Here is an 18,658-nt window from a genome sequence, read left to right as displayed (position 1 = left end):
AAAAAATTCTAGCTATGATGTATATTCATAAATTCATCGATTTCTTGACAATTTGGCATGTTCCCCTTTGTTTGCAAAGGACATTTTTCAAATTTCATGTAGAACAAATTATGACACTGATCGATTTCCATAGAGATATGGTTGATTGGATTAATTGTAACTCTTGTAAGACACTGGGCTCTGGTCTCTAATACCGCTTTCATAGTGAAGGCGAAGTGGAGTTACTCCGGAGTAACTCCGGGTTGAGTTGATCCGCTTGTACTGCGGACCGACTTTAAACCCCCTTTCATATTGGCAAGCACCGCAGCGGTGTATCCGCAGTCGTTGCCATGGTTTCCAAGCGAGTTCGCGCCATACGTGTGGCCGATCACAGCGATAAGCGCATACCGCATTTCCGGTGCGGAGTAACTCCGTTTGTAACCCTCTTCTCGAAGTGGGTTGAGTACTCCGCTTTGAATCCGGATCGAACTAATCTCAGAATTTTCATATTGCCCTCCAAAGTGGAGTAACTCCTCCTGGACTCCGGACTAACTCCACTTCGGCTCTCACTATGAAAGGGGTATTGGACATACATAGTTTTTGCGTGATTTTTACAGACTATTAAAGCTATGTGTATTGCAAATCTCTGCATCTGATTGGCTCAAAGCAAATGAGTCATTATAAATCCCAGACTATTTGCTTCATGACACACTCTCCAGATGATGATTTAGAGGCGTAGTGTTGCACTCTTACTGGCTGAAGGCCATTTCATTGAGCTATGCGTAAGTTACGCATAACCTTAAAAACGAATGGAGACCCTTTCTTATGGTAAGTGACACAGCCCAAATTACCACTGGTGCTAATTTTGCTTCTCTAAAAGGGGTCACCAGTCATACGTTACGTCGCTCATAACTTACAAACAGGTTTATGAAACACCCACCTGGTCTCTGAGATCTAGAGATCTTTCAAAAGATTCTCACTGACTATTGTTACAAGTCACCTCAATTCCTTGCATCTGATTGGTAAGAACAAACAAGTCAATGTGAATCCCTCCTACATGTAAATGATGAAGATTTATTAGCTCAGTCTACACTCTGGTTGGCCTGATCTCCGAGACCGAGGGAGTTTTCAAGTTTTGCCAGCTCTATCAGACAAGCTTCCCTCCTTGCTTTGATCTTAGCAAGCACACGTTCCCGCTCTCTTATGTACTGCCGTAATCCGGTCTGTAATGACACGTAATCAAAGAGCAAGAGAGAAAATTTGAAGTAAGCAGTGTTCTCAAGATATGACAGCTTAAAGGGGAAGGTGACCCTGACGATAAATTGGTTTAATGAAAGCTTAAAACTAATAAAAAATAACCTGTTGAAGGTTTGATAAAAACATGTCAAAGATTACCGGAGTTATGAACTTTTCAAATTATATTTTGTGACATCACAGATGAGCTGCTCCTCCAAATTTTTCCTCCATTTTTTTGAAAAAATCAATTTCTCAAAAAAAAATTTTTTATGGTGGACATATCGTCACGCACATGCTTTCAGTTTCATACCCCAATGTATAAGAAAAATATCTTTAGTCAACATGTTGATATGTTCCAATGATACATTGTAAAATATGGAATCTATAATACATATAATAAGGGTGTAGGATCTTATTCAAAATTAGATAACCCTTTTGTTAAAGTCCATGTTTTGTTAAACTCCATGTACAGATGTGGACTGCATACCTTAGTAACTAAACTGTAGGCATGATAGGTTGCCTGGTATTTTAACAGGCTGGGTTGTCATAATAAGTAGACTATAGTTTAACAGGTGTATAGGATTACAGACTCTTTGTGTTTCATATTTCTGTTTGGTGTGCTGGCAAGAAAAGCCAAGCCAGCTCACTCTCACTTTTGATTTCGGAGAAGGTCCAATTTGGGGTGTTTCCTAACCAAGGAAAAGGGCGTGTGCCACCCTACCCAGTGCGGGGAGGTTCCTTTCTACTCGATGCCGAATTGTAAGTAATGTTTGGTTCATACGTTTTGCTTAATATGGCATGTCTGTTTTCAGAAAGAAAGACAGATTTACATATATATATATTCTGCTCATTTTGTCACCAAATGACATCTTACTCCAGTCTTCAATGTGAATATAATTATCCTTACTAAAATGAACAAAGTTGTATTTTTCAAGTCTGTTAAAGTCAATTATATAATTGATCTACGATTCAGAGAGAGAAATAATTATATTAGATTTCTCAACTGTTATGTATTTTCTTGACTATCAGAAAGCTCATGCTAATAGAAGCTTGTTATTCATTTACTTTGATAATAAATATGAAAGCTAATTTTGATAAGCTGATATCTTTGTGAATAGAATATTGTTAGGGCCTTTGCTGTTAAGTATTTGGTCTATTCATATTTTAGAAGGCTGTCAACCTAGGGTCAGCCCAGGGTCAATGTAGAGTCAACGTAGGTCAGGGTAGCACCTACCCTCTATGTCCAGGTCATGAGTCACAATGTCATTCGAGGGGAATGACTCACTTCAGTCAGCCGAAGCTACTGTTCATCGGACTTGACCGTAATTCTTCCAAGTTAGAGCTTCAAATCAACTCTTGTTCTTCTTTCTTCAAGGACACGTGTCTTCGCTGATGACGTCAGTCGTGTTCTTCGTCGTCGTCGTCGATCATCGGCATACTTGTTCCTCGTCATAATCGTCCAATCTTCGTAGTCGTCGTGGTTTGTCGATCTCTTCTGTTTTCGAACTCCACATTACCCGATTGAAGGTTTGATCAAGCAATCGATAAACTTTCCAAGACTTTCGGTAACATAATTTTAAAGGCCTATTTTCAGATCAATCTCCTCTCATAATCTTGGGACTATCACTCAATGATGATTATACTCCTTCTCTATATGAAATGATTTATTGAATATCTGCTTGCAATTATACTTATGTTCTCAACGATTCAATGTAAATGACTTATTATATTTTGTGACATTAAATTGATCACTTCATTTATATCTTGAATATCCTTTGGTCTTTTATTCAGGGTGGTTAAGTAGCCTGTAGATTAATAAGTTAATTAGAGCAGTTTCGCTCGTGACATTTGGGGGCTTGTCCGGGAGCGAAACTGCTCGCAATTTTGTCAGTATTCAAAATCTAAATAAACTGTTTTACAGGATAAATTTTGCAGTTTGACATGGAAAATTATTCCAATCAGGCACCTGATGAAAATATATGTGGTCATATTTGTTTTTATATATAAATCTATAAGACAAAAAATATGCTGAAAATTTGAGATTATATATGTCTTCACTGCAGCTTTATGATATCCAAGAGCCTCTGATTTGGAGAAATTAAAACACCATCAAGAGAGGCCGCTAGATATCTAAGACTTCAATTTTTGAATTTTCAGGGAATCAGTGGTTAAACAAGATTCAACTGCTACAACAATTTTTTTATAAGATTGGAACAGGAGCTTATGCATTAGTATTATTCACATTATTGACTCTTTGTAATAACCAAAGCTTGCGAAGGGCTTTAATGCCAAGATCAGAATACAAATCCATGTGTTTTGTATTATCTTGTCTACAAATTGCTTTGTCTTGAAACCTCTGTTACGTGTGGAGGATGAGGAATAAAAGTACATCTATGTATTAACCTGTGAGTGAGCTAGTTTTCTAAATAAATATACTGGGGGGGTGGAGGATCCCCATTGATCTCAGAGATGCAAGGTTTGATGAAGCTTAAAATTTTCATGCTGAATCTGATGGTGTGGTGTGATTTATTTTTATCAATTTTGCATTTTTTTTTCAAATTAGCTAATTAACTATTCCTAATACATATTTTATGCATCAAGGGGATATTTTCGTAATTTCAACGAAAACAAGGAGGAAAGCACATGTGAAAACTTAGCAATAATGACCAATAATGTTTCTCAAACATGAAATAACCAATTTTGATGTATTATCAGGTGTATAGCAAATTTGCATGAACTATGAATAATAATGATGATAATAATAATAATAAAATTTGTAGGGTGCTTAATACCGGTGAATCTAAGCACTCAGTGTTCTGCCTATCAAACTATAAATTATTCAATAAAATAAAATGTAGTCTTAATAAATTAAAAGCGAAATCTCATATAGACCAACCCGCATTAAAAAGGTCTATATGCAAATTTACTGTTGCACTTAAAAAACACTCTGCTCTAAAATTTTTCGTTTGATTTTATCCTGTTCTTTGTTTATGTAAAACACAAGATTTCTTACATATAACACCCCGTAGGTGTGCATGTATGTCCGATATGGACAAATGGAGCCCATTGTATAAAACTTTTGCCATAAACAAACTCTGGCAAATACAGAAATACTCGGGCAAACAAAATTATGCCATTGAAAATTACACATTAAAAAAAAACCCTGGAAAAAGTTTGTCAGAGTTTTTTATGGCAAAAGTTTTATGCAACAAGCCCATGTGGTGTCAAAATGAACGCAAGACTTCTGAGGAAAAGTAATGATGCGAGAAGCTGAAATTCCCAGCAGCCATGATGCAATTACCCAAGTATTGAGGGGGAAGGAGCAACCACCCTACCACCCCCATCCCCCATGGTTAGGGTTCATGGATGCATTTTACAATATCATTTGGAAATTTATCTTGGTTGGGATCCAAACCAAACTGGTAAAATATTGCGTTTTTTTGTTCATTATTGTTTGATATAAAATAATTTCTCAATGGAATGGACTGAATATTCCAATATTTTACCTTTGTTTAAAAAATAAAATTCAGAAGGCCTATGTTCTTTGTAGACAAATCCGCACATTACCAAGGAGGGCCCCAATACCCTAAAATGTCACTGCATTTTTATGTTATACCTGGTTGACACTTGCACGCACTTTGGCCCCGCATCGAATGCGTGCAAGTGCGTGTCAATGCCCACCATTTAATGGCATTGACACGCATAGTTCATGCATGGTGTGCACCCACTCATACCGTACCAGAAATGCTAATAGTTATGGGATCATAATACAAAAGTGTAAAACAGAGAAGGGAAAGAAAAGGGTTTCAGTACACGGTTCAATTCTGTGGAATGATATTCCATCTGCGGTTAGAAGGGCTGCAACCTTACAATCATTTATTTCATCCTATTGGAGAAATCGTAGATTTTAACCCAAGTTATAAGACACTAATCACTAAAATTTATTCTGTTTGTATCGTTCTAATTTGTTGTCCTTTGTTTTTTTCTTTTGTATGTGTTTAAATGTAGCGAGCCCTCTGGGAGAACAGTGTACATCACTGATGAGGCTACCCTGGATAAATAAGACTTTATAATAATAATATAATAATGATAATAACGATAAATCATGAACTATTCGTAACATATTGCCCCGGATGTTTGCGCACCATTCAACATTGCCAAGCGGCGATCATGTTGCAGATATCTTCCAAACTAGTTTGTGTGTTTGATTCATGTTAATTTTTCTGTGGGAAAGTGCATATATGTGGTGTCTGCAGGAATAATAGTCCACCAACAGCAGAGAAGTATATTCAAGGAGCAGGAACAGGTGAAGGGTAGGAAAAGAAAAGCAAGGATGTGATGGGTGAGAGACACTGGCTGTCAAGACACCACGTCCACAGACATTTTGATCACTTCTTGACAGAATTACATAGAGAGGAGCGCAAGAGCTACAGAAACTACTTGAGGATCACGCCTGATGTCTTTGGAGCAATGGTAGAGAAGTTGACACCGTGTCTTGAGAAGAAAACAACATTTATGAGAGAACCATTAGAGGTAGGACTAAGACTTGCTGTGACTCCGCGATTCTTGGCAACGTGTAATTTGTATGCAACATTGCAGTGTAGCTTATGAGTGGAGAAAAGCAAAATCTCAAGATTTATCCCAGGGGAGCATTTTATGAAAGGATTTCTCGAACGTTTTATCCGACATGTCCCATTTTATCAGAGAGTTTACATAGTAACGGCGCTTCTCAGCCAATCAAAGACAAGGAAAGTTGTCAGATCTGACAACTTGGCAGACAAGAAATGTTGATGAATTGTTCTCCTGAAGTATGCGATGTAATAATCAAGGTGTACAAGGAAGAAGTCCTCAAATGTCCCAAAACCGAAAGGATGTGGCCCTGAATTTCAGTTCAAAATGGAACTACCATAATTGTCTGGGTGCTGTTGATGGAAAGCACGAGGCTATTAAGAAGCCAGCCAAGTCCTTATTTTACAACTATAAAGGGTTCCACAGCATCATCCTCATGGCAGTTGCAGACGCGGAATACACATTCCTGTATGTGGATGGAGCACATGGTAGCGACTCAGGTGGAGGAAATGTTCCCTGCATGATGCAGTAGATGAAGGAAGAGCAGGACTCCCTCTACCAGGTTGGAATATGACGCAGAGTTGGCTCATGTTTTGCACTCGCATCAATAATCGTTTATTCGAGAGTACTTATTTTGTTCCTGGTAACAAAAAATGCTTAAACCGTCCAGTTTTCCTGGGGGTGTGCCTACTATTTTTCTATTTCTATTTTGGCCTAACATAGTGCACGACTAGTTTACCAATAGTTCACATATTTGTAATGTGTGCCAAAAATTTCCACTATGTTGAAAATTTTGGGAAGCATTTCACACACCTATCCCTAAGCTGGCACACATAGTTTGCGCATTGGCCCGCATGAGTGCGTGCCAATGCGCAACTATGCGGGAACCACAATGCGTGAAAGTGTCAACGGGGCTCCTGATTGGGATGTGAGATGATACTCCAATATTATTCACATTACTGAATCTTTCCAAAGACTTTTGGCTTTAAAAAGTGGTAATTCATCCACAGAAAGGCTGACTGTAAATAAAACTCATATCAGGCTAAACCAGGCATAGACACAGATCTACAAATGGTGTTAAACTAAAATTTGTTATACTCACTAAATCTGGTGGTTCTTCCTCTTTTGGCTTGGGTCTCCTCATTCTAAAATAAAAGGAATTACAAAGAAAAACATATCATATATATTTAATACCAAATGCCCAATATCAGGGAGGTGGTAATCCAACCCATTGTCAATGTCCATTTTATGCATAACATGAAGTGAACATAAGAGGCGTAAATACACAATGCATAAATCAGAGTTTCTCTTTGTTTTAAAGTGATTATAAACCTCACTAAGACAATACACGTACAGTTTTCCTGGTTTCTCACTTACACTGAGATCAGTTGTGCTAGTTTAATTCTACTTCTTCCCTGAGCCTGGGATTCATCTTTCTTTTCTGTAATTTTTCAATCACAGGTTGCATAATTTCACGAAAAGTCACAATAACTCCGCCATGAATTCCACACACAAATCGAATAACTAATCCTACCTGGATTTAACACTACACCCTACCACCCTACCCTAAACCCAAAAATTTATTTGGCATTAAACCCTATTGCAACGACAACCCTAACCCTACATCTTGGATGAAATGAAGCCAAAGGTATTTGTCGCAGGAGCTAATGTTGTGTCACCGCTGCCTTACATCTCGATCACTGAAAGATAATGGAGAAGTGATAGGTTGGGCAATCACCTTCCATCAGTGCTCCATGTAATTATTTGCTTGCTATCAATTGAACTTACAGATGGCACTGGATAATGGTGTCTGACACCGCCTTTTTCAGCATACTGATCTCATACTGATACTGCACGACTGGATTGGCACTTCCTTTACGTCCAACACCTGAAACCAAAACACAGACGTATGAAAGATTCACTCAATCCAGGTGCTCAAGCCACTCCAATATATTACACTACATATCTTAGGAGTCTCTGGACTCTGAATTGATTGAGGCGCTCAAGCCACTCCAATATATTACACTAGATCACTTGGGAGTCTCTCGACTCAGGGGTCCATCTCTGAGAATGGTGTTCACCTTGTAATCTGCTTATTGTGTGCTTGGAGATTGTACGCTCTTTGTGGACCACATACTATTATGTGTCCTTTATATATTTCATGTTGAGAAGTGTCGCACTACGTGTTCATCATAACCTTACTTCACAAATAGCACTTGAATACTGAAATCTTGGGACTATGGACAACAGACGTTGGTATTCAGCAAAACTAGTTGGGACTTATTAAGGCTCAGATCGGATATTACAGTTTGAAATGATTGCTGAAGCCCAGCGTACACTACACGATCTGCTGCGATCATTCTTTTTTACATTGTACTACCTGTAGCATTTGATGAGATAATTCAAAACTATAAAATCTTATTGCTCTATCAAAGTTCTAACTAGTGGTATGAACACTACAGATTGGAATCTATTTCATGTCCCATAAAGGAATAAAAGCACTTTCAATTCCAGATGTTGTCATCAGCTGCAATTTGAAGCTAATTTGAACTTTAGCCAACTACAAGGCATGCAGTTAAGTAGATATTTTTTGTTTTAATATCCCTAGCATTATGAGCTTCACATTTATGATCAATTCACTTCTTTGAAGTCTCCCATTTAATGCAAAATGGGATTTTTCTTTCAAGTATCTGGGGGTGTGTCGTAAAGTTGTCAGCCCTGACTAAATTGTCAGAGAACTTTATGACACGGATCACACAACATGCAACAGGCTTTACAGTAGAGGGTGAATTGTATGAAACTTTTAATGATAGAAGCAAAGGTGTTGACGTTGAGGTGTTCGAAGATGATTAATCTATCATAATCAATGAAAGTAAAAGAATGAAATTACATATGCTGAATTTAGTGTGATTTGCCTGTGAATGCTTGTTTGAGACATGGTTCGAACACACAATAAACATGTAGAAAATCAAGTTGCTAAAAATAATTACAAAAGAAAACTTGAAAGATTTACCTTCAAGAAGTAGCTCCAGATCTTCAATTTCCTGCTTGATCATCAACGCCGTTCTGTTCCTAGAATATTTACTGTGCATCACAAAAGAAAGAAATTAATTATTACGGTAAAAAGGCAGAGCCTAGACAGATTTTAAAAAGGTGGGGGTTTTTATCTCTGGTATAAGACCATGGTTTATGCAAATTTCAGCACAATTATAAGAAAGTTTTTTTTTCCCATTGTATTCTTACCATTGATCATGCAGCAGCTGTCCATTCAGCGAGTATATCCTGCCATCTTTGGAGGTACCTGGGCGACTTTTAGGCCGGGGTCCATCAACGTCTTTCATGAACGAAGGGAGGTTCTTTTCCTGGAAATGGAAAACATTCAATAAGTAGATGTTTTTACTTTTTAAGTTCATTCTATTCAAAATTCCATCATAAAATGATGTATATATGTATGATCTTTTATAAATAAGAAACTGTTACGTTAGTACATAAAATGAATTGTTTTAGGACTTCTCTAGAAGCTAAGCTTGTGACTAGGGCCCTTTGGACAACAAATTTTTTTTTTCTTGCAAAGTGAGTGACAAAATAGGGTAAAAGTATTTTTTAAAAACTCATTAAGCTACAAAATATAGAACATAGAATAAACATATTGCATCTATAGTATTAAAGTTTAAAGTTTACTGGAAGATGGAAACAGGAACAAAATCATGGAATCCAAGTAGAATATGGAATTCACTATTCCAAAGATGAAAGATTATCTACAACAAAACTATCTACCATAAATGAATAAACTTACCACATCATAATGGAATAACTTTCTTGGATCCTGTATGCAAGGGAAACAGAAAATTATTTATAGAATTAAAAATCCAATATATTTAATTTAACAGAAAGCAGAATGTCATTCACATTTGCAATGTACACTTGAAATATATCTTTGGAAAGAATTCAATAGTGTATCTCAAATGAACACCATGAAGGGGGAAGGTGATCAAGTGATTTAATTGATCTAGTTAAACCTGAACTTGTCAGAAGTAAAATAAACTTGAAAGTTTTCACATAATATCAATACTTTAAAATACTAATAAATAGTAAATTTCTGGGAAGCCTCTTGTTTCATTAACTGACATAGAAAAGGAAAAGGGAGCTGCACAGTAAATCTCTGATGTAATGCAAGTATCTACATGTATATATAATACATAATCTAATTTTGGAATCAATATGTTTGAGTAACATTTTGATTATTAAAATGGATCATTTTGGAGTATAAGATTGATGGACCAAATTTGTCCATTGATGAAAATTATGTAAACAACATGTTTAGCAGAGCATTTTCACAATCTATAAATACAATGAGCATCTTTTTGTGGGCAAAAAGGTGAGTAGATTAAAAATATAGAAGCCGATGCAGGCAGAAATGTACTATGTAAGGGACATCCCTCTTTTTTTTAGAATTACCCATGGAACAAGCACATTAATAGAGTACAAATTTTCATTGTATCTTTAAATTTGCTCTTTGCTCCTCTCTCTTATGAGATGCAACTACAATGTATATGGATAATGTATCAAGATGAATGCTTACAAATGGTTTTGGCTGAGGAGGAGGTGGCTTATGTGGCATGACTTCTGATGATTTTGCAGGTGGAGGTACGACAGGCAAGGCTTCAGTTTCGCCCAGCAATGAAGGCAAGAACACCGAACAGCTTTCGTCATCTACCCCTATCCTGTTCATAATAAAATAATTATACTTTATTCATGGAGATTTCAATGCTTTAACATATTCTAAGCACTCTGCAATTACATGCAGGATACATACATGAACATGTAATTCCCCACACTTTGGCAGAACAGCAGTTAAAGGACAAGTCCACCCCAACAAAAAGGTGATTTGAAAAAAAGGAGAAAAATCCAACAAGCAAAACACTGAAAATTTTATCAAAATCGGATGTAAAATAAGAAAGTTATCACATTTTAAAGTTTCGCTTAATTTCACAAAACAGTTCTATGCACATCCTCGTCGGTATGCAAATTGGCAGACTTATGATGTCACCCACTCACTATTTCTTTTGTATTTTATTATATGAAATATTCTAATTTTCTCCTTGTCAAGTGCAACAAATTTTTATTTCTCCCTGAACATGTGGAATTACCATTATTTTCACAGTTTATGTTTAAGTTAATCCTTATTTTCAAATCTGTAAAAAGTGAAATATTGTATTATTCAAACAATAAAAAACAAAAGAAATAGTGAGTGATGGACATCATCGACTCTCATTAGCATCTCGCTGAGTTGTGCATTTAACTATTTTGTGCAAAATAAGCGAAATTTAAAAAAATTCTCAACTTTCTTATTTTACATCCGATTTCGATGAAATTTGCAGTGTTATGTTTGTTTGATTTTTTCTCTATCGATTCAAATCAACAATTTTCTGGGGTGGACTTCACCTTTAAGAACTTCTCTGTTTCAAGAAATAATCTCCTACCAGGTACCAACTTAACTTGCTTCATTTTCCTTAGATGTATCAATATCATTAATTCACTGCATTCATACCTGTTTGACAAAGTAAACACTCATCGCATTTTAATTTGGGGGAAATATTACTGAAAGACATCTTCATAATCATTTTCATTCAAGCAAGTTTGTTTTCATCAGGTCTCTTGTAACTCTTGATAATTATTTTTGGTTGTTTGTTTTTCACTTGTTTGTTTATTTCATATTCATTGTTCGATTAGTTTATTTTGATTAATCTTTCTCATTCTATTTTCATGGGGGGTCAAGGAATATACACTGCATATACGCTGCACAGCAGCTGCTGGGCCCACGATCAATTGGGCTAAGCAAATTTTCCGAGTATTTCATTTCATGTCTATTTCAAACAATAAATTATGGATAATTTAACAGACCATTTAACAACTAAAATGAGCATAATGAAGGGCACAATGGAGGGAAAGCATGGCCCTCCCGCCAAGTTCTTTTATAGCAATGTCTCGTGATTTTGTCCTGAAACCGGTTTCTTCATAAGGTATCAATATTGGAATCAACCATGCACTCACCACTCAGTTGGCAGACCAGGTGTAATCCATGGTGAAAGGGCTGAAATACCCTGAGGCAAACTGTTCCTATTCTCTTCACTCGCTAAACCATCATCTGAAAACATTCTTCTTGAGTTCTTTCCAGGCACACTTTCATGATGGCCTGCAGTATCTTCATGTCCATGACCTTTGAAATCTACCATACCATGATAAGTTCTCGGTACATGCCTATGGGGAGGTTCCGTTAATGAAGAATGGTGAGGACATGAATCTGTTTCCTCAAACGCCAAGAACTGAGTTGGCACAGGGACGTGACTAGGTCTATTATTGGCATTGTTTACAAAATGTACTCCCTCCTCTTTAGACTTAGATGTCCGAAAGTATTGCTTTTCTCCAGGAACAACTGCCGATACGGGCCTCCTCTCTGCGTTTCCACTGGAAGAAACAAGCAACGACCTTGAAGACTTGGTATGAGATGTCTTGGCACTCTGCGTTCTGCGTCTGATGTTTGGGCTGGGGGAACGGTTTTTGTTGGTTTTCTCTAGTTTAGGAGGAGAAGGTTCAAATAGGAGTTGTGCATTCCCAAGTTGTTTTCCAGAAGTAGCGAGTTGAGGAGTATGTCCAGTTGGTGGTTTCTTTGACCCTAGAAAAAAAGAGATAAGATAAAATTTCATACATGATTATAAATAATTACTAGTAGACTCTATATACTAATTATTTATAATCACGTATTAAATTTTAGTATTTGTGAAATAATAATTTTTATCTATAAATTATTTTTCAAAACGGTATCACTAGTCAGATGTACGTCATCACGAAGCGGTTCAAGGGTCAGGTCTATTGTCTTTGCTTTGTTGACAAACGGATTGAGGGATCTACGGGAGATCGGACCCGGTAAAAAACGTCTCATTTTTACCATTTATAGTGAAATAATTTTTATCCCTTTATACGCATAAGGCGCCTGAAGGTTCATAGATGAATAAAATTTTACCCAACAAACCGAATTCACCCTCTAACTATGGATTTCCTAAGGAAATCCATCTTTGTGTACATGTGTCTCTTATACATACATGTATATGGACAGGGTTTCAAGACTCCATGATGAAGAAATATATGTCAAAATATTTTTTAAAAAAACATCATCATGGAGTCCTCATGACTAGCAAAAAGTACATCCTTTAATAAAGGCTTTAAATTATAAAAAAAAATTTCAACAAATTTGACCCAAACACATAGCTTTCCTAGAATCCTAGCGAAATAGATACCCTTTTTTCATTATTTTAGTGTTTCTGACACCTCTTGTGACTGGAACTTGAAAAGAATTCTGTATGGTGAGATTACCACATATATCGACCACCTCTTTTGAAACCAACCACCTTGCGCGCGTTAAGATTATTGCGTATTACAAAAGATACGCGCGGGAGTAGGCGCAGTGTCCATAGAAACGGTGAGAATAGATTTTACGAGGAAAAAAAGAAACAAAAAGTAAAAATTTAGTAGAATTAATCAAAATTGTATTGACCAGACCTTAACCCCACTGAAAAACCAAGAAATCAGATAGGAAACGGCTTTAGAAGAAATATCAATCGTCGAATCATGTGCCGTGCCGAAGCTCGCAATGGAAGTAGTGAGACGATCATTTAGCATGTTGACATCATAGAACTGATTTGGAAGAGTCAAAATACTTTGCCACCGCGACAAGAATCAGCCCTAAACTTACTGTATCGCGGGTGGGCGGTTTCAAAAGATGGGTGCAAATGAGCAAATGGAAAATCGTCGTATTCGTTGTTCGTCGATACGCGGATTGAATCAGAGTCGTCGTGCGAAACATGGCAATCTGATCTGCTTAATTTTCTGCATGACAAATGAGACAAAAACTGGGTAAAATTGATAAATATTTTCGCAGATACGATGCTTAGAAGATTAGGTGGTCGATAAGGGGTAGTTCCAACCATACTTGCTGACAAATTATTTAAACACGCATTAGCAATTGCATGAAATACATGCAAGGCCAAGGGGCACTCACTTGCTTGAGCCCGGGCTGGGACGGGTGCGGGGAAACGGGAAGTTGCGCTCTCGGCGAAGCTACCGATGCAAAAGCGCACTAGAAAAGTTCACTTAATTAAGATATAAGAATGTAAAAAATGACCCTAAGTATGTCATTAATATTGTAATACACCACACTCTCTTACCAGAAGGGGGCAGAGTGGTACATTTCGTTGTCATGATGGTAACTTAGGACGCCATTTCAGCGAGCTCATCCTCTCAATTTTAATTACGCTAGCGCCATCTCTTGTCTTTATCTTGTCAAACGGGTACGGTCCGACGCGGTCGTCCTCTGATCTGCTTGCCCCAAAGAAAAAATGAGATGGTTTTAAAAATGTTCTTGTTGCTTTTTGGCTTTAGCTTTCACAAATTTGCTTCTCATTGCAGGTGTTGTTATGTTTGATTTTCCTTATCCCTTCTATTTTTTATTGCTTCTCACTTTTCGCGCCCACCGAATATAAAGTTTCCCAACCGGTTTTCCTTTTTTCTTTTTTCTATCTTGATTTAATTTCATTGATGTGGAAAGAGATGATAATTCATCCGATCAGAGAGCCCTGTCAGCTTTATTGTAAAGGATAGCGTCTTTCAGGTTCCCTTTCCCTCAAATTCTTTTCTTCCCCTTCCCCGTAATCTTGTTTTGTTTTTGCATGGCTTCCTCTCTGACATTTCTTTCATTTATTTCATCTGTATATATGCGGCACTTTCATTTCTTTTGCTTCACTCCCGGCCGGGCTTCACTTTCTTTACATATTAAGCATTCCACTCTTCATTTATGCCTATATCATTTTATTCTCTCTCCCTCCCTCTCTGATTTTCTTTTAATTCTCTTTCTTTCTCTCTCTCTCTCCCTCTCTCTCTTTCTCTCTCTCCCTCTCTCTTTCTTCCCTGAATTCTTTCTCCCCCCCCCTTGCTCCTCTTTTCCCTTAGAATTCCTTCTCGTTTATATACCCAGCTCATTGGCATTTTAAAGCTTCTCTTTTTTTGAGGGAGGGGGGGGGGCAAAGCACCCTTGCCGTTATGAATCTGCGGCTGAATTAAAATCACTATTGGGCGTACTGGTACCGGGTATGTTTGCTTTTTTTTTCTTTCAAAATGACAATATATTGTAGTAACTTATTTGCATGAAATACTCATTGATGTTTTGATAATTGTTTGTACATCAAGACTTTGCAGTAGCCCATGAGTGGAGAAACATTCCTGCCAGATTATTTTGCCAAAACTTAATGTTTCTACGGAATTCTACCAATAACAAAAAAATTAATGTATGAAAGATCTTTAAGCCCCAAATTGCGGCTCCTCATTTGCACACCAGTGGGGACATTCCATAACGATCGACCGTGACCTTGGAAAGGAACGATTGTAAATCGTGAGTAAAGTCTTCATATTTATTCATCATCATGATTCAAAGGTCTAGAATGTCATTATGTAATGATCGAAATTTGAAAATACTTGTGCATCACAATCATTATCATCAGCATTATTATCACCATTAACATAATCATCATCACTGACATCATCATCATCGTTATTGTCAGCAGCAGCATCAACAGCAGCAGCAGCAACAACAGCATCATCATCATCATCATCATCATCACCATCATCATCATCATCATCATCATCATATTGTCATCATCACCATCATCATCATTGCCATCAATCATCATCATGAACTTATTATCAGCATCATCATCACCACCATCCATCATCATCATCATCACCATCATCATCACCATCATCTTGTTCATCATCATCTTCATCATCATCATCATCACACCATCACATCATCACATCATCATCATCATCATGACATCATCATCATTATCATCATCATCACCACCACCACCAATAGCCAGCGGCGGCACCAGGCTATTTTGATAAGGGGATAAGATCATCATCATCATCACATCATCATTATCACCATCATCATCACCATCATCACCATCATCATCATCATCATCATCATCACATCATCATCATCACCATCATCACCATCATCATCATCACCATCATCTCCATCATCACCATCATCATTATCATCATCATCATCAGTTTCATCATCATCATCATCATCATATCATCACATCATCACCATCATCATCATCATCACATCATCATCACCATCATCATCATCATCATCACCATCATCATCACCATCATCATCACCATCATCATCATCATCTTCATCGTCATCACCACCATCGATCACCATCATCATCACCATCATCATCATCATCAATATCACCATCATCATCATCTTTAACATCTAAGCTTTAAATCAGTCCAAAACATAATCAGTCATTCCTCAGACATGCCACTTCATAGTTTACACGACTGAATAACTCAGTTCTAGGCTTGAAATATAAGTTTCATAACTTTACTTGTGTGTTTGCAATTACGTCACTGTTACACAATCGTGGCTATTATGTATACAGTTCTTTGTGATAGTATTTGCATTCAGACTTTTCATTACTTTCTAGTCAGGGATATCACATCACCATCATCATCATCATCACCACCACATTATCATCACCACCACCAATAGCCAGGGGCGGCACCAGGCTATTTTGATAGGGGGTAAGATAACGTAATAATTCATGTCACATTTCACGTTTTCACAAATGAAATTTTAGGAGTTCACTACAGTTACGCTGCCCCAACATCTATACTCTTCCCTCTTCCTTCTTTTTTTCCTTCTCAGCACCCCCCCCCCCCCATGTGAAAAATCATGGGGAAGGGGGTATGGTCACCCCTGCCCACAACCCCCTCCTCCAGCAATGTCTATAGCAGAACAAGCATCATTATCATCATACAAAATAACCATTCTTGATCACCATGCACCGCTGTTAAAACCACAATCATCATTATCATCATTATCACCACTATTATAATCCTTAATCCATTGTCACTATACCTTCACCAACACCAGTCTCACAATAACAAACTTTTTGAATAGCTTTAAGTTTTCATCCATGTTAAACATTTATTATTTCAATATTTTGGGGGTTGAATTGATATACATTTATCTTTTATACAGTATTTAACATTATGAGAAGACAATCAACCTACTTAATCAATTAAATGTGTTCTTTAATTATACAATTTGTACATTTGATCATGTTTTATCAATTTAGTTTATGATAATACAAAAATGCCTCTTACAAGAATGAGTTACAACACAATAAAACACTCAAGAAATAAGAATATTCCGATACAATCAGCGTTTATATAAATGTATAACAGACATGTCGCTCTAATATCAAATGATATTTAGTCAATACTGCCCTCTTGTTCTAAGAAGTATATGAACCATCTAACATATCTCTATAAATTCATTTAGGAAATTATATCAGTAATGTGGTGTGACGCTTAACCAGTTTATGGATTAATACTAAATAGGTTCATTATTGCGGACTGAAATCATCGTTAGAGGGTATTAGTTTGTCTTGCAATGTACTATGGTCAACAAGGAAGTTCGTGATCACTCTCGCAAAAAGTGTTCACTAGCTTTCTAGGAAATTCGTGATCACTCTCGCAAAAAGTGTTCACTAGCTTACAAGTTCACGAGCTTTCGAGTGCCGCTGCAACTCTTCATCAAGTGACGAAAATCATCTGATAACGTAGTCTATTTATACCAATCCCCAGGACCGTACGCACGAACGCGGGAACAGTTTATGGATTCGTGAACAGTGAAGCAACTGGGTATTAGATGAGTACATCCGCCATTATTACATAGAACACAATGTTATGTAATGTTAACTATCAGTTATCAGTCAAATTCATAAGTCAAATATGAATAAACGGCATCTATAATTTTGAATAAAGTTGCATCAATTACCAACAAGTGGAATGCCTCTGGCCGTCTCACCTGCATCACGCGGTTCAATATAGCAGCAGTGCTGACTTTGAACACTACTCTAACTCGCACAAGATGTTCAGTGATACATGGTTACTCTTATGTCCACTTTTTATGAACTAGACCAATAAACTTAGAGAGATATGATGGTTATTCAACAAAAAAACCCAACATGGCCAAAGTTCATTGACCTTACATGACCTTTGACCTTGATCATGTGACCTGAAACTCGAACAGGATGTTCAGTGATACTTGATTACTCTTATGTACAAGTTTCATGAATCAGATCCATAAACTTTCAAAGTTATGATGGTAATTCAACAGAAACCCCCGATTCGGCCAAAGTTCATTGACCCTAAATGACCTTTGACCTTAATCATGAGACCTGAAACTTGCACAAAATTTTCAGTGATGCATGATTACTATTATGTCCAAGTTTCATGAATCAGATCCATAAACTTTCAAAGTTATGATGGGAATTCAACAGATATCCCCAATTCGGCCAAAGTTCATTGACCCTAAATGACCTTTGACCTTGGTCATGTGACGTGAAACTCATGCAGGATGTTTAGTGATACTTGATTAAGCTTATGTCCAAGTTTCATGAACTAGGTCCATATATTTTCTAAGTTATGATGACATTTCAAAAACTTAACCTCAGGTTAAGATTTCGATGTTGATTCCTCCAACATGGTCTAAGTTCATTGACCCTAAATGACCTTTGACCTTGGTCATGTGACATGAAACTCTAATAAGATGTTCAGTAATACTTGATTAACCTTATGGCCAAGTTTTATTAACTAGGTCCATATACTTTCTAAGTTATGACGTCATTTCAAAAACTTAACCTCAGGTTAAGATTTGATGTTGACGCCGCCGCCGCCGTCGCCGTCGGAAAAGCGGCGCCTATAGTCTCACTTTGCTTCGCAGGTGAGACAAAAA

The 18,658-nt window shown here is 37.1% G+C and overlaps 1 protein-coding gene across 1 annotated transcript; it reads right to left on the bottom strand.

The window, feature by feature from the left end:
- Window positions 1-495: 495 nt before the first annotated feature.
- LOC121423191 lies at window positions 496-14,106 on the bottom strand. Its single transcript, XM_041618510.1, has 9 exons — window positions 14,010-14,106; window positions 11,839-12,460; window positions 10,367-10,508; window positions 9,581-9,610; window positions 9,028-9,146; window positions 8,798-8,868; window positions 7,573-7,672; window positions 6,887-6,929; window positions 496-1,202 (listed from the first exon to the last, which is right to left on the bottom strand). The coding sequence occupies exons 1-9, from the start codon at window positions 14,041-14,043 to the stop codon at window positions 1,062-1,064; spliced, it is 1,302 nt and encodes a 433-aa protein (XP_041474444.1). The 5' UTR covers window positions 14,044-14,106; the 3' UTR covers window positions 496-1,061.
- Between the last annotated feature and the right edge of the window lie 4,552 nt (window positions 14,107-18,658).

This window comes from Lytechinus variegatus, chromosome 10 (assembly GCF_018143015.1).
Source record: "Lytechinus variegatus isolate NC3 chromosome 10, Lvar_3.0, whole genome shotgun sequence".
Lineage (NCBI taxonomy): Eukaryota > Metazoa > Echinodermata > Echinoidea > Temnopleuroida > Toxopneustidae > Lytechinus > Lytechinus variegatus.
This window is presented reverse-complemented; position numbering and strand designations above follow the sequence as displayed.